At 38.1% G+C, this 17,221-nt stretch overlaps 1 protein-coding gene across 1 annotated transcript in view; it reads left to right on the top strand.

Annotated features, from left to right (window-relative positions):
* The window catches only part of SNX24 (sorting nexin 24), an 83,057-nt gene that overhangs the window by 40,145 nt on the left and 25,691 nt on the right, over window positions 1-17,221 (top strand). Inside the window, exons 2-3 of the mRNA XM_044446320.1 lie at window positions 2,848-2,931; window positions 7,083-7,187. Coding sequence (XP_044302255.1) covers window positions 2,848-2,931; window positions 7,083-7,187 — 189 coding nt within the window. The remainder of the gene's footprint in view (window positions 1-2,847; window positions 2,932-7,082; window positions 7,188-17,221) is intronic.

Below are 17,221 nucleotides of genomic sequence, written 5' to 3' on the forward strand. Positions count from 1 at the left end.
GCAGACTTCTTTGGGTATTCAAAACAAAAACAAATACTAGTCATGTTTTCTAAATCTTACTTAAGTTAAAGGAGCATAAAAGTCACAAAGGAATATGCTTTTCAGACATGAACGTCTTATCCCCAGTACACCATCCTGGCTACCAGATAAGGCTTCCTCAAATGAAAGGTGCACACTACATTGCTGTAGAGCCAAATAGATGGCTGGAGAGTGAGATGGTTCTTGTCAGGGTCACCAAATTTGTTGAGGACAAAAAATAAAGTTGCTGTTGTTCGTTGTCTGACCATGAGAGAGACAAACAACACCAGCAAATGGTTTTATATATAAAATACTCTTTGTTGTAGGCGTACACTAACAGTTTCAGAGCAACTGTGGCAGTCTCAGGGCACACTGATAGTATAGATTGAGCCCATCTCAAGTCAGGACCAGCTGCCACTGTCATCATGCATAAAGAATTTATACATTCAGCTTTTTGCAGTGATTAGTGACAGAAAATGTAATAGCAGAAAACATGACACTTCCTGATAACTTGCGTACATGGTTATGTACCTGCCCTTTCAGGACATCTGGTGTCAAAACATCTGGCTCTAGGCTTGTTTTTACACATTCTGACCTTCTTGGCAGAGGTTTATTTTATATTTTTTACTCTCTTGTGCTTCGGTGATAGAACCCTAAGTAGCAGACTCTTGCTTATTTAGTCACCAGAAAAGAGTGATACTGTTCACATTGTCTTGCCTCACTTCACTGAAATAGAGAAATAGAGACAGGTATTACCAACAAAGATACTTCCTCCCAAGCTCATTCGTCATCTCACTCAAAAGTTTTAATGCAGATGATTTAGAGAAAAGCAACCATCCAGAATTTTGTGGCGCAACTACAAAGGTGCAGATTCACGTGTAAACAAACAGCACATTTACTTCTGTGGGTAAAAGCTAAAACACTGCAGAAGTGCATTCTTTTTGCAGTCTTTGCAATTTAAATATCCTTTGCAAATATACTGATATTTTGCAAGCAATAATGACATGACTTAATGTAATACAGGGCTGACTACAGGAACCATAGAACTACTTTGCTGAAGCTGCTCCACTGGCTCCCAGTTTGCTTCTGGGCACCAAACCAAACCAAAGTGCTGGTTATGGCTAATATTTATTTATTTATTTAAAACATTTCTATGCCGCCCCATCGCAATAAAGCCTCGGGACGGCTCACAAAACATCAATAAATAACAATACAATAAAACCCCAATACAATAAAATCCCAGTGCAATAAAACCTCAGTGCATTCTCGGCTAAATTTTTTTTAAAAAAAAACCTAGTTAAATAAATAAATAAACAATTAAAATAAGTTTTAAATAAAAAGTTCTTAGCCTGGCGCCGAAAAACAAATAACGACGGCACCAGGCGGACCTCTCTGGGGAATAAAGCCCTCTGTTGATCAGAGTCAGTGATAGAGGAAGTTGAATTTTCTCCAATGGATCTGTCTGTATCCTAAGATCTTCAGGAGAGAACTTTCTCTTGGTCGCACTTGGTGGGAACACAGTGGCTGTTTCAAGACCCTTGAATGCCCTGTCCCAAGAAGCTGGATCAGCATCTTCTCTGTTTTTGGAGACAGGCAAAAACTTTTCTGTTCAAGCAGACCTTATTCTGGATCCATGAGATTGCATTGGACTACCTTTGTTGTTTACATAGATTTTCTTGCCATTTTAATTTTGATGTTTTATATAATTTTAAATTATATTTATGTATATTTGTAACAATTTTGTATTCTATTAATAATTTAATTGTACAGTCTTTTAATGTTGCAAGCCACTTTAAATCTCAGTATTGAGAACAGGCAGCTTTCTGAAATCGTGCTCTGTTTTTAAGTGTTCAGGGGCGACTCATTAAAAACACTGTGAAGGGTGGGCAGGATACAAAAACTTTAAATAAATAAATAAATAAAAATCCTTCTGCAAAATTCATTTTTCAGAGGGTCTGAAAAGTTTCTGATCTAGTATTAGATCTTTCCTGTAGCTCATATTGGGCATCTCTTCTGGAACGGATTCAATTATTTCATAGTAGAATAAATCCAAGGTTAGAGACATGTGGGTACAGTGTGTGGATAGGCTTTACTTTGCCAATTTCACTGGGTTATGTTTCCATGCACGCATTTTGAGGTATTCCTTGTCACCTGCCCTGAGATCTGACCTGGTGACCTGAAAATCACAAAATGTCATGCTCGTGGCTACTAATTAGTGGATCTAGAGAGCTTCTTCATCTGGCCTTTCAACCTTCTGCAGGCTACTGCAAAACCTGTCAGGCACATCATGCTAAGAAAACGAGCCTGTACCATATTTTTTTAATGGGGTAAACACTAGATCAGGCCCAGCTGAGTCTTCAGATGAATATGTAGGTTATGTGGAAATTAACCTGCAATGTGGGCTTTGGGCTTCTATTTCATGTGCTCTACAAACTATGCTATATCTGTCACGTTATTGTATATGTGTATGGTTGTTAACATACTGTAGGGTATGACTGAAAAAAAACATTCTTAAATTGTCTTGTATTTTTTTAAAAAAAAATCCATTACTCTGTTATTGTTGTATTAAATACTTTCTGGTCATTACAGTAACAGTGGAACAGAAGGGTTTTTAGCCACCACAAATATTAATCCTTAAATGTATTTGCAAAACCAACTGGTTAAAGGAGCATTTAATCATTCTTTCATGCAGTATCTCACTATTTCTGGTGTTCATGAGGGGGTGGAATTAATTACAATAATTAAAGAAAAGAAATCTGTCACAAAGCTAAGATATCAGGAAATAGTGTTCTAAGTCAGAATCAGTAATCTTCTAAATTGTTTTTACAGGTTTTTAAGATAGAGGTATTAACGAATGGAAGAAAGCACTATGTTGAAAAGAGGTATAGTGAATTTCATGCTCTCCATAAAAAGGTAAACACTGTAAGAACTCTTAAAATAATGTTGTATATATCTGATTTGCATTATGTTCCAATGTGCTGACTCCATTTGCTTCCTCCATTTGGAGTTTAGTTAAATTGAAAAGAGACTTAATACTTTGGGAAGTGATGCATTACTGTGGAATTGCCTCCTGCTTTTAAAACAAAATTTTGCAGCAATGGAAAGGTAGTCTTAAAGAGTCCCATAAGACAAGGGGTATGAATCTGGAGCCTTTTTTAAAGGAAGGCTTGCTGACAAAATCAGGGGACAGTGGGCAAAGCCCAGAGGCAAAAGTGGGCAGAAGCATAGCTTTTCTTTCTTTTCCTGCTATCCATTTTTTCTGATAACCTTTCTTGCTGCCATTGCTGCTGCTAGATAATTGGAATTCCATCTGGCAGGCAAGCAAATAGGTAGAGAAAGTGCCTCTGAGAAATAGCATCCCATTCTTAACTCCTGACTATCTCAAAAGAAAGGCCAAGTGGGAGGAAGTATACATTGTTGGAAATTGCTTCCTGAACATGTACTAAGCAGTGTCTCTGTGATATGCTAAACATTTAAAAAAGCAAGCATGCTCAACTTTCACAGTTTTTACCAGTGTGTATGGTGTGAAAAAGTGCCCAGGTACCTTAACACCTCAACTCTCCATAGAAACTCAGAGGTTCCAAAAACTGTTTATAGAATTCCAGGAGGAAGGCTGGGTTAGCTTTTTGTGTTGCTCCAGTTATTCTCTTTTAGTCTTTCTGGCCCTGCTAAATTGTAGCCCAGGATTTAACAGCTCTTGCTTAGTGATTTTTGTCAGCGCCTAGAAGAGCCTTCCTAATACACAATCAACCCAATATGTAGTGCTGTAACTGGCACCATTGCCAGCCAACATTGGCTCTGCTGAGTTGAGATGATGCAAGTTGTAGTCAAATACATACCTGGATGACAGCAAATTGGAGAAATTAGGCACAGGGTAATTTTGTGCTTAGAAGAAAATGTAGTTTCTTTTCTGAACACTGCAGATCCTAAAGGTTTATGTCCACAGACATTTGTTTTTGGCACAGCTTTTGATCAGATGACATTTGCTGAGATTTAGAGATGGCGCCCCGACTGTGGAATGTGCTCCCCAGAGAGGTCCTCCTGGCACCATCATTATATGTTTTTCGGTGCCAGGTTAAGACCTTTTTATTCAATCAATATTTTAATATGTTTTAATATAGAATTTTATTACTGTATTTTATTAATTTGCAGCCAGAGTGAGTTGTCAATTTATTTATGCTGTTAGCCATCCAGAGACGTTAGTAATTGGACGGCATGCAAATTTTATAAATAAATAATGTAAATTACTGATCCCTGTGGACATGTGGGTTAAAGTCAGTTTTGAATTTCTGTTCATATGATTTCCTCTCACCTCACATTTATTTAGAGCTAATACAATGTTTAGAGCATACCCATGTGACTGCCCATAGATGCAGTGGGAACTGTTGTTGTAAACTGCACAAAGAGATTCAGCTGTGGAATGGCATAATAATGAAAACCGCTACAGATGCTATCTTCTACCGCCATCCTTTTCCTTTAATATGCTTCAGCTTCTTTCACCTGATACTTGTTTGTTTTATGGGACTTATGATATGGGACTTTTTATTTGCTAAATTATGGAGCTTGCTTTACATGCAAAGTGCTTTACAAATATTTATCTGTCATGTCATAGCACTCCTGAGAGGAAGGTGATTGTTCTTGTTGCTTTTATTAGTACAGATAAGAGACCATACAGAATGTTTCTCATTATCCTGGTCTCCCGGGTCCATTACTAGCTGTTTATATGTGTTGACTTTTTCTGTGTTTTGTTTAAAATACATACATCCTGCTCTTCTATGTTAAAATAATGTCCAAGATGTACCCTGTCTTGGTAAGGGGTGAGCATGATTTAGCATTGGTGAGCCTTGCATTCCATCGTGGATCAGGTCTTTTATCAAGGTTCTGAGCAAGTTAGGTTTCTCAGGGACACAAAAACTATTCTAGGAAAGCTCACAGTGGTGCTTGTAGCCAGATACTCTTGTCTGTTATGCTGTTCGAATAAACAGCAGATAATGACTGAGCTAAAGTTGAGATTTGGTTTCTTTGAGGCTGATTGTCCCCACCCCCAAGACCTTTTCTCTTTAAAGGTCTGGTATATTTTAGCAGCCTCAGGCTGTCAGGCTGTGATCATCTGGTGTACTCCTTGGCTGGAATCCTTGGTATTTGAGGACAGCAATCATTTAGAAGCGGAGAGGCAACTTCCTAGAATCTTCTTGGAAAACTCCATCCTAAAAAGATGGAAGTGTCATGATGTCTTCTGGTAACCAATTCCTCAACTATTAACTCAGGAGCATCTGCTGCTGAGGTGGAAGGGTCAGAGACCATGACAGAGTAGCTGGCATCAGATTAAAACAATCCATACAAACATATATTAAAAGCAAACTGACAGTGAACACAGCAGATAAGAGCAGCATTCAGTTCAGAAGAGAAAAGTTTTGTTAGAAAAGGAAGGTCTTGGTGAAGCAGCATACAAGTTCACAGTCTGAGTGCAGCCACAGGGAAAGTCCTCTTTTGTGACCCAGTCAGTTGTGGTCTCTGTCAGGAGACACATAGAGGAGTGTCTCCTGCAGATACTAAATAATAGAGTTCTGTGAGTGAGACACTCTTTTATCTACAAAATCAATCTTGTACACATTTGCATTATAAGAAATTCATAGTACAGTTATGAATCTGCACTTGTTAGAATATAAGTGCGGTGTGGATTTCAGTTATTTACACCATCCTCTTCTACTGTGATACATTGTTTATTTTAGGAACCATATCAAATTTCCATTCAGAAAAGCACAGGGGCTGTGTATCACCTGCACCTAAATCTATTGATTGTGGTCTGGGGATATGATGAATGCATTTTCAAATAATACTGTATGCTTATTGGATTTGTTTATTTGTTTGAACACTCTGTCCTACTCATGGTACAGTTTTCTCTACCCAACTTCTTTTTGAAGTCAGTCATGTGAGTTTGGGAGCTAGGAAAGAATCAAAATAGATGGCTACAAGTATATATTTATTAATTCATCTGCATGCAAGGGATGTAAAATTACAATGATTTTATTTGGAACTCTTTTCTGGACCTGTAATAGGGTGCTAATACAGCAGAACAGATGCTCAGCTTGTTATAAGAATGCTTTGTTTCATTTTCTAGGTTTTATTGCAGTCGTGATGGCTGAGTTCATTCCATTCTTTGCTGTTTCCCCAAATACATTATCTGTGAAGTATTAAAATTTAGTGTTTGTAGATTGCTTTTTCTGTTCAGAACAAAACTACTAGAACTATATGTTTTAAGTCTTACACAATTATTTGTTGTTTTTCAAAAGCTTAATCCTGCAAAGGAACTAAACTCAATTGCATTTTGGGCATTTGATATATTTTAAAGGTTTGTTTCCCAACATAATACACAAGAGTTCAGGCTAAAATCTCTGTTAAACTAAATTCTGAGGATTTTATTAGAGCTTTAGATTGGCCAATCTGCATAATGCTGTTTAGCTGACATACCAGAATGTTTAGCTCCTGACTTAAGGAATTGCTTAGCATATTAAGTATATGTATTTCAAATTTTTTCACCATTTGGGCATAATGATGTTTGTAATTGAAGGTCAACTTACTTGAGGCAAAAAGTTTCTTTTAATAACAATATTCTCTTTACTGTGTTTTGTTCTTTAACTTATAGCAGTACGGGCACTATCAAACAATGTCATTTCACAAACTCAGGTAGCACTAGTAGAGTTCCATGTAATCTTGTTGTGCAAGCAGTTGCCCATTATACCTACACAACTGTTTATGCAACAGCTTGCACAATCTATTGCACAAGGAATTGCACAATGGGTTGAACAAGATTCATGAGCAGCCAGTTGCACAAACAAAATGTACAATTATGTGCACAGGTACCCTTATGCAAACAAAAAAATCAGTTGGATTCTTCTTTTGCACATAGATCAGAACCTGTCTTGTGCTATCGCAACATCAGTGGTGGTAATGTAATAACACAGTTGTATACAGCTGTATATATCTATGTTGTTTGTGTATAGTCTCTTGAAGACTTAAAAGAAACATTGGTGAGAAGTATATTGTTCTGTACATTTTTATAGCTTAAGAAATTCATAAGAACACCAGAAATCCCTTCAAAGCATGTAAGAAACTGGGTGCCCAAAGTTCTGGAACAACGTCGGCATGGCTTAGAAGTTTATTTACAGGTGAGCAGCTTTTAACAATGCATGGAAAGTGTTCTGTTTCTGAGAACGACATGAGTAATTTAAGATGAGAATCGACTGCTTTTGGCCTCTACATAAGGATAGGTAATACATCAGCTTCTTGCTTCAAATGTGAGTATTTTAACAAGCATGTTTTATTTTATACTTATACAAGATGTTTATGTCCTACCTTTTTAATAAAATGTCCAACTGTTTCTGTAAAATCTGGGATATAGCGATGGTCAAACTTGGGAAAGTTTTACAGTGTAAATTAATTTGCTTAAAAGAGAAATAATATTCTTTTTGCATGGGAATGACAAATTTTGAGAATCAGAATTTTGAGAATTATGATGTAGTGGCTAGAATACTGGATTGGGGAACCTGTGGTCAAGACCTCAGTCAACATGAAGCTCAGTTGATCACCATAGTAAACAAAAATTGTTGGGAATTCTGCTCTGTTTCTCCCATTTGGCTCTGTCTGCCTCTGGAAGCTGCAAAATAAACCAGGAAGCCACTGTCTGTGGTTTGTTTGGTGTTACATCCAAATCAGGATCTTGTTGCTCTCCTAACATGCTATCATCTTTATCCAAGAACAAACTCGGGTTTAAACATAATGCTAAACAAACTACAAAAGCCATGCACGGAGGCGTCTTGGTTTATTTCACGACACTTGTCAGCAGAAAGAACCAAGAAGGCATATTAAGTAACATGCATGAGCAAACTGGTTTGTTCATTACAAACATAGGAATTCTGGCTTACTGTGAAGGATAGGCTGACCACTGTATCTTTAGCTTATCTCACTGGGCTTTTTCTGAAGATTAAATCTGTTTGGGACAAAACCATGTACACTATCATAAGCCCCTTGAAGAAAAGATATGGTGATGACGATGATGACGGATGCTGCTGCTGTTATTAGAATAAAATGATGCATCCTGTCCTTAGCACAGGGCTAACAATATTGTTTCAGATTGAATGAACTGCTAGTGAATATTGTTTTAAATTGAATGTACTGCTTCATTTGAGTCAACTCTTTTATCAGTCAGTGAACACAAGAAATTATGCTATTTCTCTTTTTTTCTGTACGCCATATCCCATATTTAAATTACTGGAACTGAAATCAACAAAAGGTCATTCTTTCAGTGATAAGAACAATATTCCCTACAAATGGTCATCAGACAGTAAAAATATGTCATGATTCAAACAGTCAAATTTAATGCAAATCTTCATGTTACTAATATCTTTTCCATGTTTGAAGATTATCAGTTTGATTCCATGTAAATAGGAAAGCGAAGCTTCACTGAATTCATTAAAAAACTTAGTAATCTTAGAAATGTTAGTATAGAATGTCGTTCAACTACATTTTGAAAGACAGCTGAACTTTATGTTGTATTATGAAAATGTAGTCTATAATTTAAAATGCAGATGTTGGAGAGCTAGAAAATCAATTTCTCCTGTTCTACCCCTGCTAGACCTGTAAGTTTGTTTTCTAAAAAGAAGAAAAGAACAGAAATCAAAATCAAATTTCTGATTAAAATGGTGGAGCACAAATAAGCTGTTTGCTTATGTTAGTGAATATCTATCTAACAGTCCAACTTAACTTTTTTTCCACTACAGGTCTAACATCAGATTGCATATGGATATCTATAATAAAACCCTGTAGACTTGGGAAAGCGGCTTGGCAGGAGGGTGAAGTAGAGGGTAAAATCAAAAAGGCAAGAGAAGCAACTGATAAGGTTAAGCACCCCTCTCTTGCACCACTTCTCTGCTTTTAATTGTTTGTTCCCAATGCAGTTTTGCAATTCAGAAGAAATCTTCTTTTACAAACATTCACATGTAACCTGAAGCTAAATTCTTAGCTGGCTACCTTTGCATTATGGATTCCATCCAATATTCCATCCTTTTTAGGAATGTTTTAACACAGCCTGAATGCTGTGGCCCTTTTTATATTGTTTTCATAGATGTTTTAATTCATTGTGTTTTAATTAGTTTTAAAGTGTTTTATTTTGTTAATATGTTTTATGTATTGTAAGCCGCCTAGGAAGGCCTCAAAAGTTATAGGTGGCCTATAAATACATGTATAAACAAACAAACATTATGCAAACCTGTCCCCTCCTTCTCTGTCACTCTGCATGGTCCCCACATCTGCTCCAGAGCAGATCTGAGGGAATGCCATGGCTGGGGGAATCCAGGCTGCCAGCAGTGTATGTTCTGCTGGTGGATGGACATCATTAGTAAATTGCTATGTCAGAAGAGCTCTGGTGATTGGTAGATGCCACATTTCATTATTTATTTATTATATTAATATCCTACATTTTTTCCTTGCAAGGAACTCAAAGCAGCTTACACATTTTTTTCTTCTCTCAATTGTATCCTTATACAACAACCCTGTGAGGTAGGTTGGGCTGAGAGTCGGTGACTCGCTCAAAGTCACCCAGTTGGCTCCATGACTTGAGATCTCCTAAGTCCCAGTCTCACACTCTTTACCACTATACTACACTGGGTCTCCATGATTATGATATGAATTCAAGTTAGAACCTTTGTTGTCATGCCTGCCCCTTTCTTTAATGTGTGAAGCTTCTGTCAAGGTGCCCACTATGACTGGAAAAATGGTCTCTTACACACCTGTCAAGCTCTGTCAGTCAATTCCAGATTCCCCCATGAAATTCCCCAGCAAAAACTACTTTTTAACACTTTTCCTGTTACATCCCCACATTTGCTATTTCTTGCCTTTTGCCTGGCTGTATAAGATTTTCAAGACAGAAAATTTCTTATTTCTTGCACTCCTATAGATTTTGCTAAATAGACAGACCCAAGATGGAAGCTTTTATTACTGCCTAAAAGCTGCCTGATTTTTTTGTTTTTGTTTCCAGAACTTTACTAATGTTGAGTCAAGATTATGAACTGAACCCAACATTTTCCAAACCAATGTTCACCCATTAGAGGCTTCTGATCTAGGAAAGTATTCCTACTGGTGGAAGGAGGGATAAGGCCACTTTCATTGATTAGCTATCTCTCTAAAACGAGCTCTTCATCCTAAAAATCTTCTCCAGATATTTGGAGAACCCTCCAGAATAGCAGAAGGAAGGATGGGCTCAAAAGGCCGTTCCTGTTCTTCCTCAGACAGGGGAACATGTCAAACTCTGCTCAGAGGAGACATTCTGGGATTTTGTGAGTCAGGAGAAGAAAGCTGACATTCCCTGATTGAAACATTAATGTTCTCTTCCTATAATGCTTCTAAAAGTATACTGCAGCTTGAATATGAAACATCTAGCTGTGTATAAGAGAAAGGATAATCATATAAATTCTAAATGTTATATTGGAATTTTTAATGTATTACTTATTTTCAGCCTATTGCCTGACTTTTATGAATTTAGATGCTAAGAGGGAGATTTCAGTTCAGTTTCACTATATTTCTTTAGTCTCCTATTTGTCCCTGGTGTTAGGAGCAGTGGGGTAGCCACTCCTGCTGACCATTTTATTTGTGCAGAATGCTCTAGACATTGTGTTGGTTGTTCCCAGGCATCCTGCCTGCTTCATAATCCACACCAGTTTGGAAAATGAAGGAGCTCTATAACATAGGCGAGGGTGCTTGTGAGTAATTGGGTCAATAACCCTCCCCATCTCACCATTCCATAATGAGACCATGGCTTCAACAGAAGCAGCAGGCATGGAAAGATGAAACCCCAGGAGTTAAGCCTCAATTCCTACTCTATGTACCAATAAACTACAAAACTGAAACTTAATCCCAGGTAAAGCCTCCTTCTGGCCATGTAGGAGGATGGTAAGAATGTGGGGAAGGATACATGACTCCAAGATTTTGCTTCTATACACAGAGATTTACTTACATCAAGCTAACTCATGACTTGCTCAAGGACACTCAGTGAGCTTTATGGCCAGTTATGTATTTGAAGCCAGATTGTGTCATCCAAATCTTCCATTTCATATCCACTACACATGTGGTTTTTCAAGTCAATTCCAAGAAATTATCTGGCTATGACAACAGGGTTACAGAACCCTCAAGCCAGCATTCCTTTCCTTAAGTCACTTCACCATCTTCCCATGATTTCTATTTTGGAAAGTCTGTGACTGAGTTCAGCAACATGATAATCCAGACTTGGGGACTGAGTGTGGCTTGTCATTGAGCTCGTTTGTTGAAATGAGTTTCATTATAATGTCCAAACCCAGCTAACATAATAAACCAAGGTAATAACCACAGTTCACAACTCAACAACAAGCCATTGCTTCATGGATTGCTTGTGTTAAGAAACCATGGCTTGTTAGTGCAGCTGGATTCAGGCAACTTGATTACCCAACAAACCAATGATCAGTGACAACCCACACTTAGCCCATGGGTTGGGTTACCATGTTGTCTGAACCCAGCTGTAATCTGTTCTATGTTTGTGTGTTTACTTTTCCCAAGCCTAAATCTGTCTTAAATCAGCAGATGTGTACATTTTCAAAACTTCTGTATTTAGGGATATCTGTTCAGAATTGGAATCCTTGGAGTTTCTTTTTAACTGATTACTTTCTCCTTGCTTTTCTGATTTTGTTTCTGAGAAAAATTAATGTTTTAACAAACCAAATGGATTCATCACCTTGATATATAAGTATTTGGAATATGGAACTGGGCTTGCTGATGAGTGTTAATGAATAGAAGTTCATCTTGGATAGCATAAATGCAAATTTCTTTAAGTTCCATGTTATCTATTTTTAAAGGGTGCCACTAAGAAAGTCTATTAATCACACCAAAAACCTACAAGAAATTATTCAGTGTCCTTTTCCTTCTGCAATCCTGATTAGTTTTGAATAATCACCGTTGTGCTGTGTTTATAAGGGTCTCTGGAAAGGGGCAGTATGATAAGTGTAAAGAGACAAAATGTTCTTTATCCTCATTAAAGATTGTGAACAGTGTGTTAAATAATATTAATGGCTAGGATTGTCAGTGTTTAACAGTACTTTCCTAGTACAAGTGATTTTATTGATCAATGCAGACTCTATGTAACGGGGCAGATTATTCTACTGATTTTATCGAAACCTTAACTAAGTTTGTTAGTGCACCACATATCTTTAAATAGATCTAGATGATGATTTAGATTAAGAAAAGCAGGACACCATCCATCTTTTTTTGATCTGTTAATAACTTAAATCCATCATTGTTGCTACTAGCTGTTTTCAGATTCTGCGGAAAGGATACACAATTCTTTGGTATTTTATATAGAATGCATCAATAAAGTTTTCATGAGTGTTTTTAGGGTATCTGTTAACATTTAGCTGTTTCTCTTCTAGAGGCAGAAATAGCAAAATCCTTGTTCTAACAACAGAAAATACTGATAATTATTCTATGTCTAAATACATTTCTTTTAAATAAAACACTGATCTTTGCTCACAATTCTACTTTAAAATATCTTTATTTTTCCCTTCTGAGTACATTCTTTTTTATTGTACTATAAATGTTTTCATGCCTGATGTGCAGTCATATCACTATGTATCTTAGAAGTTGTTATTTTTATCTGTAGTGCCTTATTTCTAAAGTTTCCTGAAATCTCCACAGTAAACAGGACTGCCCATCCACAAAAAGGAGGATTCCTTCTATACACAAAATCTTTCCAGATCTAGTGGATTTTCCCAAAAAAGGAGAATCTTTGTCAGATTGTATCTTTGTCAAATTATGCTTATGAGCAACACCTCTCATATTCTGGTGGAGGGAACCCTGGGACTCTAGGGCAGCTTTTTGGGGAGAACAGCAAACTGTACCAGGAAGGTAAATGCATAGAAATTGCCACCTACCCTCCCTGATTATTCATGGTAGGGGCATCCAGTGAGCTGAACCATTTGGATGAAGGGCATTGATTTCAGCAGTTCCTCTTGTTATAGTATAGGCCAATGTGGAAAAATGTTTTCCATTTAATTACAGAGGATGGAGCAAATTCTAGTAATATATATAGACCCACACACCTCTTACTGCTGCACTAGGCTGTTTGAGTATTTGCATCCTGTGTTTTCACCTTTTACAAAGGGAGGTACAGAGAAAAGCTGAAGCACCAAAAATTGGCATTTGAGAGAAAGGAGACCAGGAAAAGGCCATGGCCTTAAAAAGACCAGGGCCAGATCTAACCTGTGGTTTCACTAATCACATTGGTTTGTAATTGCCTTGATTGAAGCAATTGTAATATAGGCACTTTTCCATTTCATCCACTAGAGCAATAGAGCAGAGGACAATGGAGGAAGAAACAGAGGTATCTTGGCTACTTTCAACTCCCCTCCTTACCTCCTCTGTGCTTTCCTTTCGATTATCCTGCTTCTCAGCCCTAACCCTTTCCTGCTTCCTCCCAGAGCAGTGTTTTCCTTCTCTCATTTTCATTTTTCACTGCTATGTATCCCAGAGACACCTGGATAAAGCAGTTCATGGCAGCAAATGTTGAGGAAAGTTCACAGGGAGGGGAAAAGAAAGAAAGGAATACATTCCTTTTGTCATTCAGTATCTCTGGCATTTACTTCCATTCAAGCATTCTTTCCTGCTCTCCTGCAGGATGCTGTCTTCCATTCCTCCTTCAACCTAGTTTTCTATTCAACTGACTTCCAAAGTTTCATGATCGGGATGTTTTAGGTTCTCCCCATCCATTAAGTTTTCTTGTAAAAGATTTGTTTAAATTTCTACAAATCTTGAGATTTATCTAACCATGTAGTTAGCCCTTTCTAATTCTACATTGCCCTCTTTGGCTTCAAAAGTAGTTAGCATGCAAAGGCTGAGTTCACTATTCACAAGAGTGATGTTACCAGCACGTGGATAATTGTGCCAAGGTTACCTTGGTCTAGGAAGGGCCATAGGCATGGCAGTAACTGAAGCGGATAAGGGATCTGGTGCTCCAGACATCACCTGAACATCTGATCTTACAGTGCCCTAAGCAGTGAACTCACTTTTCAAGAGGGAGATGGAGCACCTACCTTCTGACTGGGTTGCACTTACTACCTTATGCCTATGCAGTCTGATATTGATTCTAAGAAGCTGTTTGTCACATGCACCACCACTTCTAGTTCTGATGTATTAATAGTATTCCAAATCTACACATGGTCAGGTGTTTCCTGTAGTTTTTAAAGAAGCAATCTCTGTTACACTAAGTACAGTCACCTGCAACCATCTGGACCCCAGCTGCCACGTAGGAATGGAACCACTGGAACACTGACATTTTCTCTGCCAGTGAAAAACAGCCACTTGGTGGATGAACATGAGACTTAGAATTATATAACCTCCACCACCACTTTTATTTCAGAATGAAAACCCTGCGTGTTTTGGGTCTTCTCCTCGTCATTACTGATTATTCAGCACATGGACACATTCTGCTGATACAATCTTGTTAGCTGTCTAAAAAATAACGTTATGCAAATGATAGATTGCTTCATTCATTGTATGAAATTCTTGTTCCTAACTGTGGCCAATCCAGAAAGCCTTGAACCGATATTGCAACCATGTTCTGCGTGATGCCATACAGGAAATACATCATAAAGTCATAAGAATGGCTGTATCAGACCAGAATTGTATCTAGACCAGCATTCTAGTCGCACACAGGGCAACCAGATACCTGTTCAACACATACAAGTGACATGAAAATGAAACAGCACCCTGAAATAACTCATGAAGATGTATGTAGTTAGAGTTGATGTATAATTACAGTGACCTCCAGGCAATCTCACACCACTTTGTTCAGGGACTGGATGGGAATGTGGCAGCTTCTAGCACTGGGCAGCTGAGCAAAACCGAGTTGGCTTAGGGGCAGACCTTATCTATTGCACTTTTGATGTAGATAAGCTGCTGGACTCGATGCCTATGAGCATGCAATGCGAAGTGGAAGAAGTGACTGGTGGAGGCAGTCTTCACCTCCCATGCTGCATTCTAGCTGAGGCAGTTCAGATGGGGAAAGGACGGGAGGCTGCAGCACCCACAGGATACACAATGGCTTGGCAATCTCAGTCTCTTCCCTAGAATGGCTCCTTTACCCAGTCTTTCTCAACATTGAAGAGGCAGACATTGTAGTTCGTTCTACACTGAATGCTGGGTGAAGGGAGACCAGAGGCGCAGATTACCAGTTCTGGAATTTGGCAGTGTCTAGGAGGCCACAGGGTTGCTCTCTCCATTAACTTGTGCATTAAAGTATCATCCCAGAGTTGCTCAAAAGTCCAAGCATGTGGACTTTATTATTTTAATTTTTTTGTTCTGCCCAGTCACATAGGTTGTTTGGGCACTTTTCAGAACTGAAAGAATAAAATACAGTCTAAAACAAAATAATAAAATTCATTTTCTGTTCAGTTATATTTGAGAGTTCTGTGTTGAATCCTAGAGTGCCTTTGATCCAATATGCCAATACAGCTGTTCTGTGTTTTCACTTACCCAGTATCAGTTACAGAGCTAAGCATTTCACATTCAAGGCACAGTATGATTTGGGCTGTATCACAAGCATTATTGTATCAGCATGTGAGAATTTCAGTCATACCATCTCATTTTTTCTACTCAAAGAAACAGAAGAAACTTCATACTATGATTACAATAGCAATCTGAAAGTCTGATATGCAGATAGAATTGTGCAAATTTGAGACTCTGAGACTCACCAAATTTCAGATAAATTTCTATATGGTCTAACTTATTTGATCCAATGAAGGGCCCCCCTAGTGGTGATGGGATTGCTTATTTCCCCTTTCCCTTCAGCAAATTGAGCCACCTTTCACACATTTGTGGGTGATATCCTCAACTCCCTGAAGCTAAATATTCAACTTGATGTGTGGATTGGGGCAGGGGGAGTTTTGGCAAAAGAAATGCCTCTAATCTCCACAAGCACTTTCTGTCAGCACAAGGACTGCTCCAGACCAGACCGTAGATCCAACCTAGAAAAACATAAGAATTCCATTGGCAAATCTTAAACTGCATTAGTTATCAAGAGTTTGAAGGAAACTATTTAACTCCCATCCAGACAGGTAGAGGGGATTTGCAAGTCTTGGGATAAATTGGCTAGCTTTTGAATTGCCTCTGATGTATGCTTCTTACACTGTCATTGAGGTTTCCCATATTGCATTCCATTCCAGCCTTCAAACTCACATTGTGTTTCATATTTAGCCATGGATTTGTAAAAACCTAGCTCCTCCAGTCAGCACAACTTACTCCTTTGGATTCAGTGTGACTTACCAAATATGTGTGTTTGAATGAAATTATCTCCAAACCATAGAATACACTTCAGTCCTATTGTTGATATAAGGTGGGCAAAGAGCAGTGTGTGTTGTACCCATTGTCTGCCTGACTTAAGCCACATTCATTTCAATTGGTCTATTCTTTGTAGGACTACCACAGGATACAACTCAGTGTATGAGTAGCAATGGGAAGGAGCATTTCTCCCTTTCTCTTTTCCCTGCCCATCACCACTGCTTCCTTTACCCTTACACATTGCTCTTAATCTACAGGTGACCATTTTAAAGTTTGCATAACTAAAATGCCCATGAAGTGAAGCTGGTTCTTTAATTTCATTAAGCACTTTGTAACTGGTGAAGATTAATGTATATATCTCTTGCTAATTCTTTCCAATTACTTAGTTCATATAAATTCCCAAGCCCGGTTAATTATGCTGAAGTCAAGAGGTAATTTTTAACAGTATTTCCACAACAGGGGAATTTTCACTGCATAACCTTGCCCTCTAGTAGAAACTCTCAGCAGATTAGGCTTTCGGACTGGAGTCCATTCATTTTCAGCTCAAGCCTAATTGCTGCCGACTGGCTGCCACAGGTACCTGGCTATTGTACACATAAAGAATGCAGGTCCTTCCGAGAACAAATAAGGAAAGATTAATTGTTCGTTTTGTTTCATCCCAAGAGAAATGTGGGCCCTTAATCAAGAAAAATAATTTCTCCTGTTGATTTGGCTTATTTGGAGAGATGCATAATTGTGGCAAGGAACTGTGGTGGACATGCATTTTGTAAGAAATGTAGCCATTTGCTTTACACAGGAGGCAAAGATAAAATGAAATAAATGTAAGACAGTGCTGAAATTGATGGGG

This window comes from Varanus komodoensis, unplaced genomic scaffold, assembly GCF_004798865.1.
Source record: "Varanus komodoensis strain SLA01 unplaced genomic scaffold, ASM479886v1 scaffold5, whole genome shotgun sequence".
NCBI lineage: Eukaryota > Metazoa > Chordata > Lepidosauria > Squamata > Varanidae > Varanus > Varanus komodoensis.